The sequence below is a fragment of the Phyllobates terribilis genome, unplaced genomic scaffold, assembly GCF_046119375.1.
Source record: "Phyllobates terribilis strain yellow unplaced genomic scaffold, ASM4611937v1 Scaffold_8__6_contigs__length_399053987, whole genome shotgun sequence".
Classification (NCBI taxonomy): Eukaryota; Metazoa; Chordata; class Amphibia; order Anura; family Dendrobatidae; genus Phyllobates; species Phyllobates terribilis.
The window spans coordinates 152122208-152144751 of NW_027362768.1; the positions used below are offsets into that span (position 1 = coordinate 152122208).

General features: G+C 43.5%; 1 protein-coding gene across 4 annotated transcripts in view; it reads left to right on the forward strand.

The window, feature by feature from the left end:
* SPATA6 (spermatogenesis associated 6) overlaps positions 1 to 22544 on the forward strand; it is a 71271-nt gene that overhangs the window by 43073 nt on the left and 5654 nt on the right. For 3 of the 4 annotated variants that reach the window (XM_073643513.1, XM_073643512.1, XM_073643511.1), the window contains 2 exons: positions 11605 to 11704; positions 22326 to 22393. In XM_073643513.1, the coding sequence (XP_073499614.1) occupies positions 11605 to 11704; positions 22326 to 22393 (168 nt within the window). Of the gene's footprint in view, positions 1 to 11604; positions 11705 to 13500; positions 13587 to 22325; positions 22394 to 22544 lie in introns of all 4 variants that reach the window. The other variant, XR_012247729.1, reaches the window with a different exon arrangement.

The window sequence follows — 22544 nt, forward strand, 5'->3', positions numbered from 1 at the left end:
TGCTTAGGGCGCGCGCGCGCTCCCTTCCTCTTAAAGGGGCCGCGCGCGCCGTCCTAAGGAGTCCCCGGCCAATGGCCGGAGGACTTCACCATATATAAGGCACCTCCTCCAAAATGGAGGTGCCCGAGCAATGTTGTTGCACTGTTCACTACTCTGCTTCAGCCCTCAGGTCCCGTTGCCAGTTACCTGCCAGTTACCTGCCAGTTACCTGCCAGTTACCTGCCAGTTACCTGCCAGTTACCTGCCTGATTCCTGCCTGATTCCTGCCTGATTCCTGCCTGTCATCCGCTTACCTGCTTGCTAGCCTGAGGTCCGACGGTCTGCCTTCCGACTCCTGTCAGTCTGTCTATGGACCAGCTTGCCTGCTCACCTGGGAGCACTCATCTGCATCCGCCTGTTAGCCTACCTGGAGGCTCCTCCGTCACATGCTGTGACCACCTGCTTATCCAGAGACTCTCGCCTGCTCACCTGGGAGCACTCATCTGCCATCCGCCTGCTAGCCTACCTGGAGGCTCAGCCGTCACAGGTCGTACCTACCCTATACCCAGAGACTGTCCCGGTCACTTGCTGTGACCTCCTGCCCGTTTACCCAGAGACTGCCCCGGTCACTTGCTGTGACCTCCTGCCCGTTTACCCAGAGACTGTCCCAGTCACTTGCCGTGACCTCCTGCCCGTTTACCCAGAGACTGTCCCGGTCACCTGCTGTGACTACCTGCCCGTCTTCCCTGGTCACCACCCGCTTCCTTACAAGAACCGCCCCCTTGTATAGTAGCTCAGAGGTTCCGCCTCCCAGACCGGTTACAAAAAGGAAGTGACAGCACAGCAGCCCAATAGCAGCTGCTGATTGGCAGCAGGGCTTATGTGACATGACAATGTCACGCAATCCTCGGGAGACCTGATGCCTATATTGCTGGAGCGGTGACGGTGCAGGACGTGAGTTTTAAAGGGGTTGTCTACTAGATCGTTCGGCAGACTGCTTTTGTGTTTTGTACGTGAAATTGTCCAACAGTGGCTTATCTTCCGGAAAACAAAAGGATTACTGTGACTATACAGCTTATAATCTTAATCAGCCAGACGTTTAGATTTGTTAAGCCAAGAGAAATGCACTATTGTGTTTCTGTTGACTTATGAATGTATGTGTATTTCTGTGGCTGGTCAAAAAGGACAGACCAGTATTTGTATAAAATTGAATGTTGACTTTTCGTTTGGAAATAATGATGTTTGATACTATGCCAATGACCTATTGTACTAAGCAAGCTAGATGTGAATTTAAAGAACAGGATGGATACAAACTATGCAAGTTGATTAACTGCTCAAACAATGTGTCATGGGCCCCTTCCAACTTTTATCCCGACCCTTGACCTGTGAATGATGACCATCTGTAGTAAAAACAGGGATGTCTGTAGTGCTGCAAGCAGAATCCAGGAGAATCTGAAAGACTATACAAGGGGAATGAGAGAGATCCTTCAGGACAGTACATGGATAGCATGGCGGCTCCATCCAAAGAGACACAGATTTGGATTCTACATAATTCTGGCCTAGGGGTATATGGCCCTGACTGAAAAGATACGGATCTGCTCCATTGACCATCAGAGAGCCCAAGGGTGCATTTGGGGAGACCAGGTTGGGATGATGAAGTCACCTGGCCCCATGGATATGTTGTTTGGGGTTGCCAGTTGAGACCCTCAGGTTGCCTGGAACCCATGGACACATTTGGAGAAGCCAGATTCGGACCATCCAGTCATCTAGCCCCATGGAAACATTGAGAGGCCAGGGTGTAACCCTCGGGTCTCCTGGCCTTGTACCTCAGTGGACTGCTAGCTTTCTTAGCTTGCCACTACCTTCTCTCTGTGGGTGCCCGCCAGAAGTGGGCGACCACTGGTTGAGGTAGTCGGCCCTGGAAGTCACAAAGTCACAGCTGTTCTATCCCAGGCGGGCGGAGCGGAAGGGTGCGACTGTGTAATGTTGTACCATCTTGGGCATTTGCTGGGAATGTTCTGTTTATTGTTCCCTTTGTGGTTCAATAAAGTATTGCCACACTGTTTTACCCTCACCCTGTGTTATCTCAGTAGTATTACTCCCACGGAAGACCCTGGGTCTTCACAATCACTAAAATTGGTCAAGTGGAATCCTTCTCTCCTCTGACATCTGTACACATTAGACATCGGCAGATTTGGACGACTTTAATCTAAATTTTGTACATCGTAGAGTAGAGACTACATCATTCATAACCTAAGCAGTCATACCGTCCGGTGATTTCTCTCCCTCCTACATGGGCACCCTCTGGGGAAGCCGGAAAAGTTGAGTGATGTATTTGCAGGGATTCTGTGTGCCTTGTCTTTTTTTTCTCTTCTCCCGTGCTCGGCACTGTCCCCACAGATGTTGCCAGCATGTCATTGTTTTAAAAAGATAATTGTTTGACATTTGAGACAGGACTTTGTATCGAATGATAAACCGTCAGAGCGTGAATCGTTCTCTGGAATTTTTTTTTTAATATTTTTTTTGTGTGTGTTTCAGCTTGTAGTAACCAGCCTTTAATCCCGCAGAGAGTCTCGGCGTTGTCACTCCGGCTAATCAAGAAATCTTTCTGTTGAGAGAGAGAGAAGATTATTTGCTTTCTTTTTATTTCTTTATTTTCGTCTCTTCCCTTTTATTTGCGTCTTTATCGCTATGCAAACAGAGGTGAAGCGTGCCTCCCCGCCACACCGGAGAGCCGGCCGGTTGATCACACTTGACAGATCATCTTTGAAATGAATTATGAGAAGGTCTCCCATTGATCTGACTTTTTTTTTTTTTCCTCAGGTCGCTGAGCAATAATTCCTAAGTGTTTATACAATCTATTGAAATCAATAAACAATTTAAACCGGTGTAGCCGCGAATGTTTGCTCGGGCCGAGGAACATGGAAAGTATGACAATGAATACTGCTCAAGCATAGTAGCGGTTTCTGTATAATCGGAGCAAAGGGCTCTCCTAATGAAATTTTTTCCCCTTGTCTCCTTCGATACTGGACCTTATTCACATGACTAGATTTTTTTTTTCTAAGTAAGTTGCTTTTTGTATAGTGCCAACCTATTTTGTGTCAATGCACAGAGATCATTTTCTTGTCTTCAGTGGGTCAATAATATTTTCTTAGCGTATGTGTGAGATAAGTGCAATTAAAAAGCATTTTCGGGAACTTATTCAGCGCGATCACAGACCTTACCGTAAACAGATGAGCTCTGCCGACCTGATTCTGATGGATACCTGACTCTCCCCAGTTAGGCAGCGGGGAGCCGACGGTCAGTCAGCATGATATTGGCAGTCACGCTCTGTCAACAGAGCGGAAGAGAAGCAGCTTCTCTGTCGACATCACCGGAAGCCTCAGAATTGCCATCAGGAGAGGTCCATGACCAGCCTGAGCCAGCTGAAATCGGCACCGGGCAAAACAAGTAGATAGCAACTACCTTCCTGTAAGTTCTTAGGCCCATAAGAAAAACAATAAATTGTAACCCCTATAAAAGTAAGTTAATTGATATGAGTTGGTGTGCAGGACCTGGTCCATCAACCACGTCCGTAATCTGTGGACCCTGGACAGGAGTCCTGAAAACCATCACTTCCCTAATGGCACCCTCGGCTCTTTTGAGTAGCTGACCTGGCACGACGTCACATACTGTGGCTTGCAATAGTATTCACCCCCTTGACATTTTTCATGTTTTGCTACCTCACAACCTGGAATTTCAGGTTTTTTTGAGTATTTGCATCGGTTCATGTAAAGAACATGCCTACAACTGTGAACATTTGGTTTTCTTTTTATTGTGAATCAAACAACAAATAAGACAAAACAACTTAAAACATCAATGTGCATAACTATTTACCCCCCTAACGTCGGTACTTTGTAGAGCCTCCTTTTGCGGAAATTACAGCTGCAAGTTGCTTTCGATAAGTCTCTGAGCTTTTCACATCTTGCCACTGGGATTCTTGCCCATTCCTCAAGGCAAAACTGTTCTCGCTCCTTAAAGTTAGATGGTTTCCTCTGGTGAACAGCAATCTTCAAGTCTGACCACAGATTTTCAATTGGATTAAGGTCTGGGCTTTGACTAGAACACTCCAAAACATTTACACATTTCCCCTTTAAACCACTCAAGTGTTGCTTTAGAAGTATGCTTTGGGTCATTGTCTTGTTGGAAGAACCTCAATCCCAGTCTCAAAATCACTGACAGACTGAAACAGGTTTTGCTCAATAAATTCCCCGTATTTCTCACCATCCACCTTCCACTCGACTCAAACCATTTTCCCTGCTCCTACTGCCGAAAAAACATACCTACAGCATGATGCTGCCACCACCATGTTTCACTGTGGGGATGGTGTTCTTGGGGTGATGAGATGTATTGGTTTGGCTCTAGACATAGCTTTTATCTTGGTGGCCAAAAAGTTCACATTTTGGACTCATCTGATCACGGCACCTTTCTTCATAAATTTGGAGAGTCTCTCACATGTCTTTTGGCAAACTCAAAACGAGCCTTACAATTTTTGTGTGTAAGTAAAGTTTTTTTCTGCCCACTCTTCCATAAAGGCCACCTCTATGGAGTGTACAGCTTCGTGTTCTCAGGGCTCCTGTCCAACGGCCACAGATTACTGACTTAGTCGATGGACTGGGTCTTGCCAAGCAATTCGCACAAACTCTAATCAGTATTTTTTTTGAAGTGTGGGAGGAACCTACTCAAACATGGGGCTGGAAAACTGAAACATGCCAATTATTTTGTAAAGGTTTCTCGTGGTCAGGAAGCTGAAATCCCTGGTGATCGTTTTGAAGAATCTCAAGTCAGATGCACTTTTCTCCTGCAGTGGCCACTAAAGGAGAAAAGTGATATTACAAGAAGTCACGCTGACTCCTCGAGAGTGGGAAACACTTCATGCAGGTGACATTTAGAACAACCCCTGTAGGGAAGATATATTATCTGTATCCCTTCAGCAGGATGGACACCTTGCAAGCTCCCCAAATACACATTCTGTCCCACATCACAGCACTTTAGTCGCTAATTTTTTGTGCGTAGATGTAGTCCACCCCCCCCACTCCCTTTTTGCACCCATGGAGTGATTTTGAAATTTTTGTGCAAATTTTGCACCATTTTAGAGGAGCAATACAGATTTTTGCTCTACAAAGGCGTATAAATATGCACTCCCTCCTTCACGCATCGATGCATCTGTATGAAAAGAGAGAGAAGCTGTGACAGTCATTTATGTCTAAAATAGCGATCCGCAAATGATTTCAAGTAGTTTTTCTGATATTCACATTTCATATGAAGTTGTCAGAACCATTTCTTGCCCAAAATATACAGTATGTTATGTCAGAGGGATCTGCAGGGGGATGCAGTGATAGTCAGAGTCTTGTCGGAGACTTCGGCTCCAGTGCCGGTGTCCTCTGACCTTCGGTAAGTCTATTCATCTTCCTTTGCCGTTAATTAAATTGTAAGCTTGATTTCTCCGAGAAGCGGGTCTGGAAATGATCTTCTAAAGTCACATCTGATGTCAATAAGAATCCCAAACACAGTGATTGAGGAGTATATTGCATCAGAAGTAATTTATAGCGCGTGTACAGAATGATCAATATTTGCATGTAGTTATCGGTGTGTCGGAAGACCTTACGGGACTGAGCGACAACACCGTCGGTAATTAATACCTATCAATAGACCAAAAAGTTAAAGGCTCTCCTGATAATGCTCAAACAAACCTACATAGAAATTCTAGGCGTATAAAACCTTAATAGTTCAAAAATTTTATTTGTTTGTTAAATAAACAGATTATATACAAGATAAAAATTACAGGGGGTGATGTTACCACAGAAAAAATCCGGCCATGTGTATAAATGTGTGGATGGTGAGAAGGTATACATATACACTTAATACCATCTCGTATCTTGATGGTATGGTGTGGTATATGGGGTACAAAGATAGTGGGGCCATTCTTCATCAGTGGAAACCTCAATGCTACTGGATATCTGAAATTGCTACATGATGATGTGTTGCCCTCTTTATGCACTGAAGATGGCACGTTCCCTGAGTTTTTCCAACAAGATGGTGCACCACCACATTATGGGTGTCAGGTCCGAGCATTCCTACATGAACAGTTTCCTGGAAAGTGGATTGGTCGTCGTGGGCCAGTTGAATGGCCACCAAGGTCTCAAGATCTGACCCCCTTAGACTTTTATCTTTGGGGTCATCTGAAGGCAATTGTCTATGCTGTGAAGATACGAGATGTGCAGCATCTAAAACAAAGGATACTGGAAGCCTGTGCTAGCATTTCTTCTGCGGTGTTGCTATCAGTGTGTCGAGTGGGAGAAGAGGGTTGTATTGACAATCCAACACAATGGGCAGCACTTTGAACACATTTTATAAGTGGTCCTAAACTTGTAAAAAACTAATGAAAGAATAAAGTTGCGTTAAAACCAAGCACACCATTGTTTTTCTTATGAAATTCTCAATAAGTCTGATGTGTCACATGACCCTCTTCCCATTAAAAAAAATAAAGTTGGATCCAAAAAGGCCGACTTCAAAATGGCCGCCATGGTCACCACCCATCTGGAAAAGTTTTCCCCCTCCCATATACTAATGTGCCACAAACAGGAAGTTGATATCCCCAACCATTCCCATTTAATTTAGGTGTATCCAAATAAATGGCCCACCCTGTACATTTCATATGTATAAGACATAGGCAAGATAATATGAACCCTTGCCCTCTGAAGAAGCCAGACGTGAAACACGCGTTAGTCGTGTTCTTCCAGGATATCCGCTCTGTCCACGGGTATATTTTGGTGGTTTTAAATCCAGTATCTTCTCACCATCCACACATTTATACACCTGGTCGGATTTTTTCTGTAGTAACATCTCCCCCTGTAATTTTTATCTTGTATGTAATCTTTTGTTTATTCATTTATTTAATAAAAAAAATATATATTTTTTTAACTATTATGGCTTTATACTCCTAGAATTTCTACTGTCAGTAGCTAAGTAGTGGTAGGACTATGGTAAAATTGGCATTTTGTGGAGGTGTGGAGAATCCATATGTGTTGTTAGTTGCTTCCAGCTTTTTACATTGGTCTTGTTTCATTGGATTATTGCAAACAGCAGAAAGTTTGTAATTTTGCTAATAAACGTGATTTGCAATGGAGGTCGAGTAACTTTGCTTGCGAGTACAGAATTGGTCACTGCACCATCTGAAAAAGAGATTTTTTTGTTTTGCCTGAGGGGGTAAAAATGGCAAATATGTTGGAAGCTAGTGAAAGCAAGGGGTCCAAACTATAGTTACCCAATACGTCAAAGGAAATCTGTCAGAAGTTTTTGCTATGTAATCTGAAATCAGCATGATATAGGAGCAGAGACTCTTATTCCAGCGACGTGTCACTGGGCTGTTTATTGCTGTTTCAATACAATCAGTGTTTTATTTACAGGAGATTATCAGTAGAGGACTAGCTGCCTTGTGCCTCCTAGTCCAGCCACGCCCCCACCACTGATTGGCCACTTTCTGTGTACACAATCTGGTGTGGGTGGAGTTATCCGTAGCCAATCGTGGTGTGAATGGGGTTCTATGCAGCCAATCAGTGGTGTGGGTGTGGTTATACGCAGCTCAGCATTCCTGAGCTTTGCTAGGTCTGCAGCAGAGAAAACTGATTTCATCACAACTGCTGCACCCAGAAAACTAAGTGACACATCGCTGGAATCAGGGTTTCTGCCCCTACATTATGGTGATGTCAGATTACATAGAAAAAACTTGCTGACAGATTCCTTTTTAAATAAAGCCAGGTCAAATAATGAATGTTTTCCCTTGCTGTGGACATCAGTCCCAGCCGTAGGATTTGGCGACTGGTTTCCGTTAATTACTGTTTCAGTTTTTTATTTATTTGCGTTTTCTTTTCTCTTTTTTTAATTTGTTTGAAGAAAACAGTTTATTTCCCATATAGTAAGTATTGAGCCTATACAGGCACAATCGTGAAGGTTTATCACAGTTTAAGGCTTAAGCACTTGGGGCGAGCGTAATTTTGCGCAGCGGTCTTGGTGAATTTAAGTAATGTGAACCTACAATTTATAACGCTACAACTTCACATTTTAACGCTAATCCGTTTATTTACATTTTTAAGATTGTGCCTAAAAGGACGGCTAATTATGTTTTCCGACCGATGCTGACTCTGTACATGTGTGTTTTATTAGCGAGGTGACAGCGCAATCTAGTGGCGTCATCTGGGAATTACACATCGTTACTTACTGCAAGTCTTATTTCTAACAAAAATGTTAATTCTGCGCAGTGTCGGTGTAAGGATGGATCAGTGTGGTAACTAAATAAGCCATTTCTGGATGAAAAACAAATAACAAAAATTAGCCTGGAAAATTTAGTACTTCCCTTCTTTTAGGTTTCTATGATCATTTTCATTGTGGTGCAATGGACTAAATTGGTCTGTAATGCACCATGGATGTGGGTACTTTTCATTCACAGATTCAGTGTTCTGCTATGTGACATGTCGAACGTTTGCTAATATGCTAAAGAATTGTTTTATGATGCCGTGGGAATGGAACAACATTTGGTTGTGAATATATATATACAGTGGGGAAAATAAATAGTTGATATGCTGCTGATTTTCCAAGTTTTCCCACCTACAAAGAATGGAGAGGTCTATAATTTGAAATGCTTCTTACGGAGCCACTCCTTTGTTGCCCTGGCTGTGTGTTTCGGGTCATTGTCGTGCTGGAAGACAGCCACTTTCCATCTTTGATGCTCTTACTGAAGGAAGTAGATTGTTATCCAAAGTCTTCCGATACATTACCCCATCCATCAGTACAGTGCAGTCGTCCTGTCTCCTTTGCAGAAAATCACCCCCAAAGTATGATGTTTCCCCCACCATGCTTCATGGTTGGGACGATGTTCTTGGGGTTGTACTAATCTGCCTTCTTTCTCCAAAACTGTTAAGTTGATACCAAAAAGTTCTATTTTGGTTTCATCTGACCACATGACCTTCTCCCATGCCTCCTCTGGATCATCCAGATGGTCATTGGCGAACTTCAAATGGCCCAGGACATGTGCTGGCGTGAGCAGGGGGACCTTGTGTGCCCTGCAGGATTTTAATCCATGACAGCGTACTGTGTTCCGAACGGTAATGTTTGAGACTGTGGTCCCAGCTCTCTTCAGGTCACTGACCAGGTGACCATTTAGTTCTGGGCTGATTCCTGACCTTTCTCAGAATCATCCTTACCCCAAGAGGCGAGATGTTGCATGGAGCCGCAGACCAAGGAAAATTGACAGTCATCTTGTGTTTCTTCCATCTTCTAATAATTGTGCCATCAGTTGTTACCTTCTCACCAAGCTGCTTGCCTATTGTCCTGTAGCCCATCCCAGCCTTCTGCAGGTCTACAATTTGTCCCTTGTGTCCTTAGACAGCTCTTTGGTCTTGGACGTGGTGGAGAGGTTTTAATGTGATTGAGTGTGTGGACAGGTGTCTTTTATACCGGTAATGAGTGCAGATTAGGTGGGCTTCTTAAAGAAAAACTAACAGGTCTGTGAGAGCCAGAATTCTTGCTGGTTGGTAGGTGATCAAATACTTATTTCATGCAATAAAATGCAAATTAATTATGTAAAAATCATACAATGTGATTTTCTGTTTTATTTTTAGATTCTGTCTCTCACAGGTGAAGTGTAACTGCGGTAAAAATTACAGACCTCTCCATTCTCTGTTGGTGAAAAAACTTGCAAAATTGGCAGTGTATGAAATACTTGTTTCCCCACTGTGTGTGTGTATATTTTCACCGTGCGCCAGTCACGCACTTTGGGCACTGCCGCAATAAAACAATCTCCGCAGCCATGAATTAAATCAGAATTCAGAAGTAACTACATAACAATGAAACTTGCTCACAATACAATTTTTGGGATCCCTGGATAAAACCCTAATATTTTATATTTGTATAAACCATGTAATTTATTAATCATGGAATAATAATAAATACCGAAACTCATAGAAGCTCTGTTTTTTTTTTTTTATGCATCTCTGCACCCCCTGATCTCACTCTGCACTTCATTACTTAACTCCATGCACTTTAAATCCCTGTTTCCTTCTCTTCAGAGTCCATCTTGAATTTCTGTTTTCACTCTGCTTCTTCCTCTTCTGTGCTCTGCTATCCATCCCATGATGGATAAAAACTGTAGGGAAACAGCTCACAAGACCATAGGGTAATACCTTTATGAAAAGATACAGTAGATCCAAGGATTGTGCTCACCTGAGCGAGTTGTGAAGACGCAACTCCTATAAGGGCTCAATATCGGTTGCTGCTTCTACGTGACTGGGGATGACCTCCACCAGGATGTTTGGCAAAAAGAGACAAATTACGGTTTTAGGCTGCACTACCGAAATAAAGTTCTTTGATCCAGCGCTATAGATGCGAGTTTTTTATTCCACAACGCGTTTCGACACAGGCCTGTCATCTTTTTCAAGAGTCTTTTTCAATACAGGTGGTTTTTACTCTTGAAAAAGAAGCCAAAACGCGTTGTAGAATAAATATCACTGAATCAATGCTTTTTATTTCAGTAGCGCAGCCTAAAACCATAATTTGTCTCTTCTTGTAATCCATCCCATGATGTGACATTACAGCGTGACGTCGGCAGGTAGAGCCAGTCCCAATTATGCCTGCTGTGGTAACAGTGTGATTTATCCTGTGTCCTGTATTCCCCTAAGTAAGCGAATATATTATCAGTATAGAGACTGGAAGGCTGTACTGTGTTCTCCAGATCAAATTCGCAGACCTCTGATCCAACGGACGGCGTCAGTATTCCCTGACCCCCGGACGGGAGCTCCGCAAACCAGCATCCCCAGTTGATTTGATTGGCTGACTTGGTGTGAAGTCATCATCGTGGCCTGACACATCAGTGTTCTTGTGACGCTGCGTCACTTCTCACGGACAAGCCGTGCATCAGGGTAGTCAAGGAGTCTGAGGTCAAGTACCATGGAGGGATGAGATAAAGGCGTAGTCAGGTCACAGTCCAGAATTCCAAGGTCAGGGGCGTCAAGGCAAATGGGGTAATACAAACAGGTAGTCAATAGGCAAATCCAGGGTCCGGCAATTGAAGATCAGAATTCAAAGCACAGAGAACATGTCACACTGAGCTGAAACTACGACTGGCAGCTATCTGGGACTGACAGTTTAGTTAAATAGCTGGGTAATCTCTTAGAACAGGGAACACCTGAAGGAAGCTCAGCATCTCCCAGTCTCATATTGGACGGCTGAGCTGTCAATCAAAATGCCGACAGCTCAGCACGCCCCTGCACTAGATTGGACGACTGAGCTGTCAGTCACTGCATCCAAGACATATCATGACAATTTTACTCCGGAGATGGAATCTCCCAGCATCCCTTGCCGACTCAATATTTGCACGCAGCTTTCTTTGCTGATTTTGCTCTGGATAGTGGAAGTTTTTACACTATGTACCCGATAAGAAGAAATATCCGTCCTCCTACGTTTCGGGAAATTAGCTAAGCTGTTAGTGCAGTGCTTGACGACAAGCTTGTAGACTGTTTCCAGTGATTTAGCAGAATTTGGAATGTAGCATCGAATAATCATTATACATTGTAAATCTGATTCTTGTAGGTTCCAGACCGATCTCCGAGCATCAGCTAATTGGAAGGAAACGCACGAACGAGTCAGAAGTATATTAAGTACGCACAGTGTCCAGAGGAGGCTACATTATGTGAGTTTCTGGATGTTGCTTTATTGATTGATTTATATGATACATTTTAGAAGCCTAATATCTCCTACTTAAAGGTAACCTGAAGGCTATGATTATACGCTGTGCTGCATCTCTTAAAGGTGTCCAGTCACTTGCCAAAAATATATCATTTTTTTTTAATTTGGTGAAAATGCCGCTGTTCTCCTGAATCCGGCGTTGTTTTTCTTTTGTTCCTGCTCCTCTCCGTTCCTGAGATATGGCCCCTTCTTCCTTCTGTATCAATCTAGTCTTGTAGGCCAATTGGGCGTGGTCCTCAAGATAAAGCACATAGAGTTTAGGATGACGCCCAATTGAATAAAAAGACTACATTTACATTCAGAGGATAGGAGGTCATATCTCAGGAACGGAGAGGCGCAGGAACAAAAAGAAAACCATGCCCGATTCAGGAGAACAGCGGCATCTACATCAGGTAAAAAATACATATTTATGACCAATGACCAGGTCCTCTTTAAACATCATGATGACAGTGTGAATTATCCCTAGAGACATTGTTTACTAAGGCTGATGTCCAAGTATTAAACTGAGCTGTTCTGGAATAAAATGCGCCAAATTTGTAAAGCGGAGCACAGTTCTTCGTGAAATTGTCACATCTTAGGCAGCTTCAACATCAGAAATGTAAGAGGGCTTGTCTAGCTTATCATATTGTTGAGTTATGCTTAGGATGGGTCACCTGTGTTTGACCGATGGGGGTCTGACACCTGGCACCCCCACGACCAGATGTATTCAGCTCCTGCCGGATATCCTCACTGAACAGCACAGCTCCATTCTCTGTGTAGAGGCTGTGCCCGGGTACTGCAGCTCAGCTCCTATTCACTTTAAGAGGAGCTAATCTGCAGTAGCTGAGAACGACCAATACACAGTGTACAGAGCCGTGCCTTTCCAGCTATGGAAACTTTTTACATCCTCAAATGCCAGAGCTGAAATCGGCAGATCGATATGGGGGGCTGGGTGTTGTACATGAACTGGTTTCATATCTCAAGGATATAGTTGAGATGAGATAATCAGCTGACTTCTTCCCCCTGGGAGGAATCTGCCTGCCGTCCACCTATTTTCCTAGGAGCGACCCGGCCCTCCGCTTTTTTTCCCGGGAGCGACCCGGCCCTCCGCTTTTTTTCCCGGGAGCGACCTGGCCGCATCACATAAGTAAAAAGAAAAAGACAATTTTGCCAAATTCCCGAGTATTTTTTTTTTTGAGGGGTCATTGTCATTTGCTCACACCAATACTATACAGCAAAAACAACTGGGATTGGAGCCTTATTGACATACATGCAGAGAACACGGCGCTCAGTGCCATTAGGCCGTCCTTCCGAAAGTGAATTTAGTAGACTTCTCTATACCCATCTGATAATCCAGCATGTGTTTTGGAGTTTGGGGGTTCAGTAACACAAAGCAAATACTAAAAAGTTTAGGGAAAAATCCAAAATCTGCGAGCACAGCCTTTAATTACAGCTAACCAGTACAAATGATCAGATGTCTAACAAGAAGATATTAGCAGGAGAGCTCGCTGAGCTTTGAAATTTGATTCTGATGTTGAGTTTTACAAATGTTCGGCTGCCGTGGGAGTTTAAAGGCATGAGCAGTGAATGGCAAGCACCAGCGATTCCAAGGCCTCAGTAGATTCTCTCAAATTTATAACCCACAGGAATTTTCTCTCCTTTTCTCAATTCAGTAACATTTAATTAAAAATATTCATCAATTTGTGGCTCATTACTTTACATCGCCGTTTCTTTTTTTTTTTGCCTTTTCTCTGATTCTAGAACATGATGGAAATCCAAGTGTGCGTCAAGGACGAGAACCATTTTTCATAGTGGGGATTGTAGATGAAATACACAACTTTAATTGGGTAATGGACATCTGGGCATTTGGTACCTGCTCGCCCGTTGCCACATAGAGTTTGTATTGCTAAAAAATGTATTAATATAAATTTTCAAAGTAGTGAGACAAATGGCAGCCATGTAACATACAGTTGAGCTAGGTTTATTAGCAAAATGTACAAAAATTCTGCAATAAACCAATAAAACAAGAATAGTATATCTGAACACAACCATAAAATAGCACTTTTGCTGACTCATTCAGTCTACGAATTATTCAACTCTTTCGTGACAAGCCTCTTTAGTACTTAGTAGAGCCCCTCTGGCTGTTATAACCTGCTGCACATGTGATGCACTGCCAGACTTCTGACAGCGTTCCTGAGGATTCTTAGTGCATTCATATGGGCAGCACAGTGTCTCAGCGATATCATTGTAGTCTTGCAGTGCTGGGGTCCTGAGTTCAAATCCCATCAGGACAACATCTGCAAGGAGTTTGTATGTTCTCCCTGTGTTTGTGTGGATTTCCTTTTGGTACTCCAGTTTCCTAACACACTCCAAAGAGTGGGGAATTTAGATTGTGAGCCCCAATGGGGACAGTGATGTCTATAAAGTTCTGTAAAATGGCCCCCAAATCACTAATAGTCTTGGATTGTCAAGAATATTCCAAAGGTTAAGAAGAGATATCTTTGCACAAAATAGGTTAAAGGTACAGCAAGATAGAAAGGCGTTCTAGAGCTAAACAAGTTCAAAGTTATAGGCTCACCGGCTACACTACCTGGACTTAGCAGGAAGAGGAAACTGTCACCAGCACAACAGACGGCAACAGACCTAAGAGAAAGAAACTGAGCCCGTGATACTAGGACAGGTGTGCAACACATATACAGTAACTAAATCACAGAAAGTTTGGGATTCTGTACTTTGGAGCTATGAAGGAAAGCGAGAAATTTTGAGGCCTATTTCATTAGAGGTACAGTACAGACCAAAAGTTTGGACACGCCTTCTCATTTAAAGATTTTTCTGTATTTTCATGACTATGAAAATTGTACATTCACACTGAAGGCATCAAAACTATGAATTAACACATGTGGAATTATATACTTAACAAAAAAGTGTGAAACAACTGAAAATATGTCTTATATTCTAGGTTCTTCAAAGTAGCCACCTTTTGCTTTGATGACTGCTTTGCACACTCTTGGCATTCTCTTGATGAGCTTCAAGAGGTAGTCACCGGAAATGGTCTTCCAACAATCTTGAAGGAGTTCCCAGAGGTGCTTAGCACTTGTTGGCCCTTTTGCCTTCACTCTGCGGTCCAGCTCACCCCAAACCATCTCGATTGGGTTCAGGTCTGGTGACTGTGGAGGCCAGGTCATTTGGCGTAGCACCCCATCACTCTCCTGCTTGGTCAAATAGCCCTTACACAGCCTGGAGGTGTGTTTGGGATCATTGTCCTGTTGAAAAATAAATGATAGTCCAACTAAACGCAAACCGGATGGAATAGCATGCCGCTGAAAGATGCTGTGGTAGCCATGCTGGTTCAGTATGCCTTCAATTTTGAATAAATCCCCAACAGTGTCACCAGCAAAGCACTCCCACACCATCACACCTCCTCCTCCATGCTTCACCGTGGGAACCAGGCATGTAGAGTCCATCCGTTCACCTTTTCTGCTTCGCACAAAGACACGGTGGTTGGAACCAAAGATCTCAAATTTGGACTCATCAGACCAAAGCACAGATTTCCACTGGTCTAATGTCCATTCCTTGTGTTCTTTAGCCCAAACAAGTCTCTTCTGCTTGTTGCCTGTCCTTAGCCGTGGTTTCCTAGCAGCTATTTTACCATGAAGGCCTGCTGCACAAAGTCTCCTCTTAACAGTTGTTGTAGAGATGTGCCTGCTGCTAGAACTCTGTGTGGCATTGACCTGCTCTCTAATCTGAGCTGCTGTTAACCCGCGATTTCTGAGGCTGGTGACTCGGATAAACTTATCCTCAGAAGCAGAGGTGACTCTTGGTCTTCCTTTCCTGGGGCGGTCCTCATGTAAGCCAGTTTCTTTGTAGCGCTTGATGGTTTTTGCAACTGCACTTGGGGACACTTTCAAAGTTTGCCCAATTTTTCGCACTGACTGACCTTCATTTCTTAAAGTAATGATGGCCACTCGTTTTTCTTTACTTGGCTGCTTTTTTCTTGCCATAATACAAATTCTAACAGTCTATTCAGTAGGACTATTAGCTGTGTATCCACCAGACTTCTGCACAACACAACTGATGGTCCCAACCCCATTTATAAGGCAAGAAATCCCACTTATTAAACCTGACAGGGCACACCTGTGAAGTGAAAACCATTTCCGGTGACTACCTCTTGAAGCTCATCAAGAGAATGCCAAGAGTGTGCAAAGCAGTCATCAAAGCAAAAGGTGGCTACTTTGAAGAACCTAGAATATAAGACATATTTTCAGTTGTTTCACACTTTTTTGTTAAGTATATAATTCCACATGTGTTAATTCATAGTTTTGATGCCTTCAGTGTGAATGTACAATTTTCATAGTCATGAAAATACAGAAAAATCTTTAAATGAGAAGGTGTGTCCAAACTTTTGGTCTGTACTGTATGTCTGGAGGAGGAAAAGTGAACCTGTAAAAAACACTGTGCCTACAGTGAATTATTATGTAGGCTCAGTGATGTCTACAGTGAAGCATGGGGGTGGTTTGGTGATGTCTACAGTGAAGCACTGTGGTGACGTGGTGATGCATACAATGAAGGATGGAGGTGGCTCGGTGATGCCTACAGTGAAGGATGGCAGTGGCTCGGTGATGCTGTGAAGCTGTTTTGCTTTCATTGGCACTAGAATCGTGTAGATTGTAAAGGGCAAGATGGATTCAATCAAATGTTAGAAAATCTTAGGAGAAAAGATCATGTCTTCTTGAACCCTGGTCCTTCCAACAGGGCAATTATTGCAAGCGTAACTTACAGTCCACCAAAGCCATAAGACTTTGGAGCAGCAGTCACCGTTGTCTGACTTGAACCCCATACATTTTTTTGATGGAATTAGAAAAGGCGGCTTCAGCAAAGCAAAAAAAGTAGTGAACTGGATCCCGGAGAGTTTGTAAATTTTGCTAATAAAATTTATTCTACCACCAATTCAAATGTGTTTTGATTGCAACTGTAAGGTACAAAATGGCTGCCATGTAATCAGTAGTTATAAATGTTTTGTCTTTTTATCCAGTGTACAACATTACTGCTACAGTATGCATTGCATAGCACAGAATGGCCGTATTCCTATGCGGGGGCTAAATGGCTGCCATGTAATCATAGAACAAGTAGCTGACGTTCCTCCATAACACAAAATGTCTGTTGTGTAACCCATAGTACAAAGTGGCTCCATTGGTATGAGGGGTTCAAAATGGCTGATGCGTAACACAGAGCAGAAAGTTTTAGTCATGTTACCCAGAGAACAAATTATGATGTTGCACAAAATCGTGCTATTACATCCAGAGTCCAACATGGCAAAACGACTGCCATGATATCAATGGCCCAAAACGACTACTGCTGCGTTGTTCAGGCAGAAAAGTTCAGGCGGGAAAGTGGCTGCCGCGTAGTTCAGGCGGGAAAGTGGCTGCCGCGTAGTTCAGGCGGGAAAGTGGCTGCTTTATAATTCAAAGCTTAATGTCTTCAGGGATTACCATGACGGACATTTGTTAATTTCTAACAAGAACATAATGGCGCGTGACAGGTCGGTCACATTACAGCACTGGCTAGATCTCTACTCCTACCCTGATCCGGGAGAATTACTCTCATCATTTTCAGGATCTTTCTATCTACACTTACCATATAATTAGTGCACTGCAGCATTTACACGTCCACGAGTCCATTATACATCACTCTTGTAGTGAGGCCGGCTGTGATCTCCGCACGGTGGATGCAGCTTGACCTGATTTTGATTACTGATCTCCATGTCGAACACGCTGATAGACCTTGATCACAGCTTGTAGATTTCACCAGGAGGTAGATGCAGCACATACAGTCGAGCTCCTTTTAATCCACCATTCAATTTAAGCTAAAAACTCCCTTCTATTAGTTAACAAGAAAATGCCAGAACTAATTAATGTGTTTTTGAGCTTTGTTTTGTTTGAAGTGCTCCAGTAAAACATTTCTTTCTGTAATGAGAGTGTTAAGTGAATGGGGAGAAAAAGTCTGCGGCAGAATCCCTATGAGTTTTATACATACTGTATCAGTCACTGTTTTTGCTGCAGATGCTGCTGAATTAAAGGGGTTCTCTGGTAATAGAAAAAAAAAACCTAAAGCTAATGTCATTGTAAATAAATACCTTTAATTAGCACATCATACATATTGTATCTAGGGGAGGTAATCACTACAGTGAATTAATATGGCCACCGCCTTGTTACACTGACACACGTCTTGGGTACTCATTAGATTATTATTCTATGAGCATGTGCAGTAGAAAACCATGCTGCTGTGATCTAGAGATGGCTTGATAGCACATGGTATAGGCTATCTTTCGGTCACAACAACCGCTTGGCATTCACAAATACATGGTGACCAGCAGTGTGAGCAGCGTCTTCTTACCGCAGCACTCCTGATATCTCCAGTATTAGATCAAATAGGCAGAGTGGACAGCAGTGTGTCTTCTTGCCTTAGCACCCCTGATATCTCCAGTATTAGATTAGATGGACAGGGTAGACAGCAGTATGAACAGCCTCTTCTTGCCTGAGTACCCATGATATCTCCAGTATTAGATTAGATGGACAGGGTAGACAGCAGTATGAACAGCCTCTTCTTGCCTCAGCACCCCTGATATCTCCAGTATTCGATCAGATAGATAGGGTAGACAGCAGTATGAACAGCCTCTTCTTGCCTCAGTACCCATGATATCTCCAGTATTAGATTAGATAGACAGGGTAAACAGCAGTATGAGCAGCCTCTTCTTGCCTCAGCACCCCTGGTATCTCCAGTATTAGATCAGATGGGGTGGACAGCAGTGTGAGCAGCCTCTTCTTGCCTCAGCACCCCTGGTATCTCCAGTATTCGATCAGATAGACAGGGTAGACAGCAGTATGAGCAGCCTCTTCTTACCTCAGCACTCCTGATATCTCCTTTATTAGATCAGATAGACAGGGTGGACATTTTTGTGTGCAGCCTTTATTGATTAGACATGTCGGCCGTGCCAGCAGTGCCTGTGAATGGCACATACTATAGTTTGCTGGCCCCATCATTCTGCAAATCAATGGGGATCTTAAATACAGGCCAACATAATTTAAAATTTTCTTTCCTCTGACATATGTTATTTATATGCAGTATTGCTTTTACTTACAGCAGGGTATATGCACATTTTGTTTCTGTCTTGGGTTTTGTCTGTTTAATGTCCAGTGTGAACATACTCCAATTTTGCATGTATACCAACTTATACTCCAGTTCATTTTTTGGGGTTAAATGGTATGTCAAGGGCCTTATGATCATATTGGCACTGCTAGTGTGTCCACATCTTCCCGGCCGGGAAGCCCAGCTTTAATATACAGCCATACTCCCGCCACAATTGCTGGGATAAGAGAAAATTCTGATCTCGACTGATAACTCTCTCAGTGCTCATTAAAAAAATTACATAAAACACAGTTAAAAAAAAAAATAAATAAAATAAATATATATATATAGTACTGACCAAAAGTTTGGACACCCCTCATTAAAAGATTTTTCTGTATTTTCATGACTTTGAAAAATGTACATTCACACTGAAGGCATCAAAACTATGAATTAACACATGTGGAATTATATACTTAACAAAAAAGTGTGCAACAACTGAAAATATGTCTTATATTCTAGGTTCTTCAAAGTAGCCACCTTTTGCTTTGATGACTGCTTTGCACACTCTTGGCATTCTCTTGATGAGCTTCAAGAGGTAGTCACCGGAAATGGTCTTCCAACAATCTTGAAGGAGTTCCCAGAGATGCTTAGCACTTGTTAGCCCTTTTGCTTTCACTCTGCGGTCCAGCTCACCCCAAACCATCTCTATTGGGCTCAGGTCTGGTGACTGTGGAGGCCAGGTCATCTTCAGTGTGAATGTAAAATTTTCATAGTCATGAAAATACAGAAAAATCTTTAAATGAGAAGGTGTGTCCAAACTTTTGGTGTGTGTGTGTGTGTGTGTATATATATGTATATGTATGTATGTACATATATGTATGTATATGTAGGTGTGTGTGTGTGTGTGTGTGTATGTGTATGTGTGTGTGTGTGTATATATATATATATATATATATATACTGCTCAAAAAAATAAAGGGAACACTCGAATAACACATCCTAGATGTGAATGAATGAAATATTCTCATTGAATACTTTGTTCTGTACAAAGTTGAATGTGCTGACAACAAAATCACACAAAAATCATCAATGGAAATCAAATTTATTAACCAATTGAGGCCTGGATTTGGAGTCGCCAGCAAAATTAAAGTGGAAAAACACACTACAGGCTGATCCAACTTTGATATAATGTCGTTAAAGCAAGTCAAAATGAGGCTCAGTATTGTGTGTGGCCTCCACGTGCCTGTATGACCTCCCTACAATGCCTGGGCATGCTCCTGATGAAGTTGCGGATGGTCTCCTGTGGGATCTCCTCCCAGACCTGGACTAAAGCATCCGCCAACTCCTGGACAGTCTGTGGTGCAACGTGACATTGGTGGATGGAGCGAGACATGATGTCCCAGATGTGCTCAACCGGATTCAGGTCTGGGGAACGGGCAGGCCAGTCCATAGCTACAATGCCTTCATCTTGCAGAAACTGCTGACACACTCCAGCCACATGAGGTCTGGCATTGTCCTGCATTAGGAGGAACCCAGGGCCAACCGAACCAGCATATGGTCTCACAAGGGGTCTGAGGATCTCATCTCCGTACCTAATGGCAGTCACGCTACCTCTGGTGAGCACATGGAGGACTGTGCAGCCCTCTAAAGAAATGCCACCCCACACCATTACTGACCCACTGCCAAACCGGTCATGCTGAAGGATGTTGCAGGCAGCAGATCGCTCTCCACGGCGTCTCCAGACTCTGTCACGTCTGTCACATGTGCTCAGTGTGAACCTGCTGTCATCTGTGAAAAGCACAGGGCGCCAGTGGCAACATTGCCAATCCTGGTGTTATGTGGCAAATGCCAAGCGTCCTGCACGGTGTTGGGCTGTGAGCACAACCCCCATCTGTGGACGTCGGGCCCTCATACCACCCTCATGGAGTCTGTTTCTAACTGTTTGTGCAGACACATGCACATTTGTGGCCTGCTGGAGGTCATTTTGCAGGGCTCTGGCAGTGGTCCTCCTGTCCCTCCTTGCACAAAGGCGGAGGTAGCGGTCCTGCTGCTGGGTTGTTGCCCTCCTACGGCCCCCTCCACGTCTCCTGGTGTATTGGCCCATCTCCTGGTAGCGCCTCCAGCCTCTGGACACTACGCTGACAGACACAGCAAACCTTCTTGCCACAGCTCGCATTGATGTGCCATCCTGGATGAGCTGCACTACCTGAGCAACTTCTGTGGGTTGTAAGAGTCTGTCTCATGCTACCACGAGTGTGAAAGCACAACCAACATTCAAAAGTGACCAAAACATCAGCCAGAAAGCATTGGTACTGAGATGAAGTCTGTGGTCCCTACCTGCAGAACCACTCCTTTTATTGAGTGTGTCTTGATAATTGCCAATAATTTCCATCTATTGTCTATTCCATTTGCACAACAGCATGTGAAATTGATTGTCAATCAGTGTTGCTTCCTCAGTGGACAGTTTAATTTCACAGAAGTTTGATTTACTTGGAGTTATATTCTGTTGTTTAAGTGTTCCCTTTATTTTTTTGAGCAATGTATGTATATGTATATATATATATATAATATATAGTGAATTGCCCACAGCTGAAGATATATGCATGGCCCCCTGGTAAAAATGGGCCCCTCATCCTCAATCCTTGTATGCATAGCACCCCTCAATCCTTGTATACTGTATACATGGGCCCCCTCATCCTCAATCCTGGTATGCATGGCCCCTCATCCGCAATCCTTGTATGTATGGCCCCTCATCCCCAATCCTGGTATACATGGCCCTCTCATCCCCCAATCCTGGTATACAAGGCCCCCCATCACTGCACACATGAAAAAAAATGAACACTTATTCTCACCTTTCTTCCTCACCTCTGTTCCATCGCTGCGTCCTGTCTGCCAGCAGCTCATGTCAGCATCTGAGCAGCGCATGACATCACTCCCTTGCGCTCTCAGACGCCGAGGTGAGCTGCGGGGATATTCACTCCTGTCCACGCCGGGACTATGTGCGTGGATAGGAGTGAATATGCATTTTCTTTAATAGTGGGCACTGTCAATCGCAGCCGCAGCTCAGCGCTTCTCTGATCCCGCTATTAAAGAAAATGCGTATTCACTCTTCACTGCCATGGGCGTGGAGAAAAGTGACTATTCATTTACCTTTTAGCAGCAGGCACACGTGGTAGCTACAGCAGCGGCTACTGCCTGTGCACCGCTCCTCCGCCGCCGCAACAACCCCCCCCCCCCACCACCACCATTATCCACCACAGGAATGTATATACCAGAGTATATACCAGAGTATAAGCCGAGGGGAACTTTTTCAGCACAAAAAATGTGCTGAAAAAGTCGGCTTATACTCGAGTATATACGGTACAACCTCAGCTGATGTTTTTCTCGGACTCACCTCAACATTAAGCTTTTTATGTAGTAAGATGTATATGTATGTATTTTACTCTATAATTATGCTCCTAGGACAAGAATGTGTCATGGAAAGAGCCAGATCACAGCGACGCAGTGAATGAGGAGTTACTGCAGGACAGGTGAGGGTTCACTTACTTTGAAGTTTTGACAGCTGCTGGTGTTTTCTGAGCTTTGTAATGAGATTACTTTTGAGTCTGTTTTTTTCTGTGAGGGTGTGGTATCACATGGAGGGGAGGATCCCAACAGTTCTGGACTTTTTTCTAATTTAAT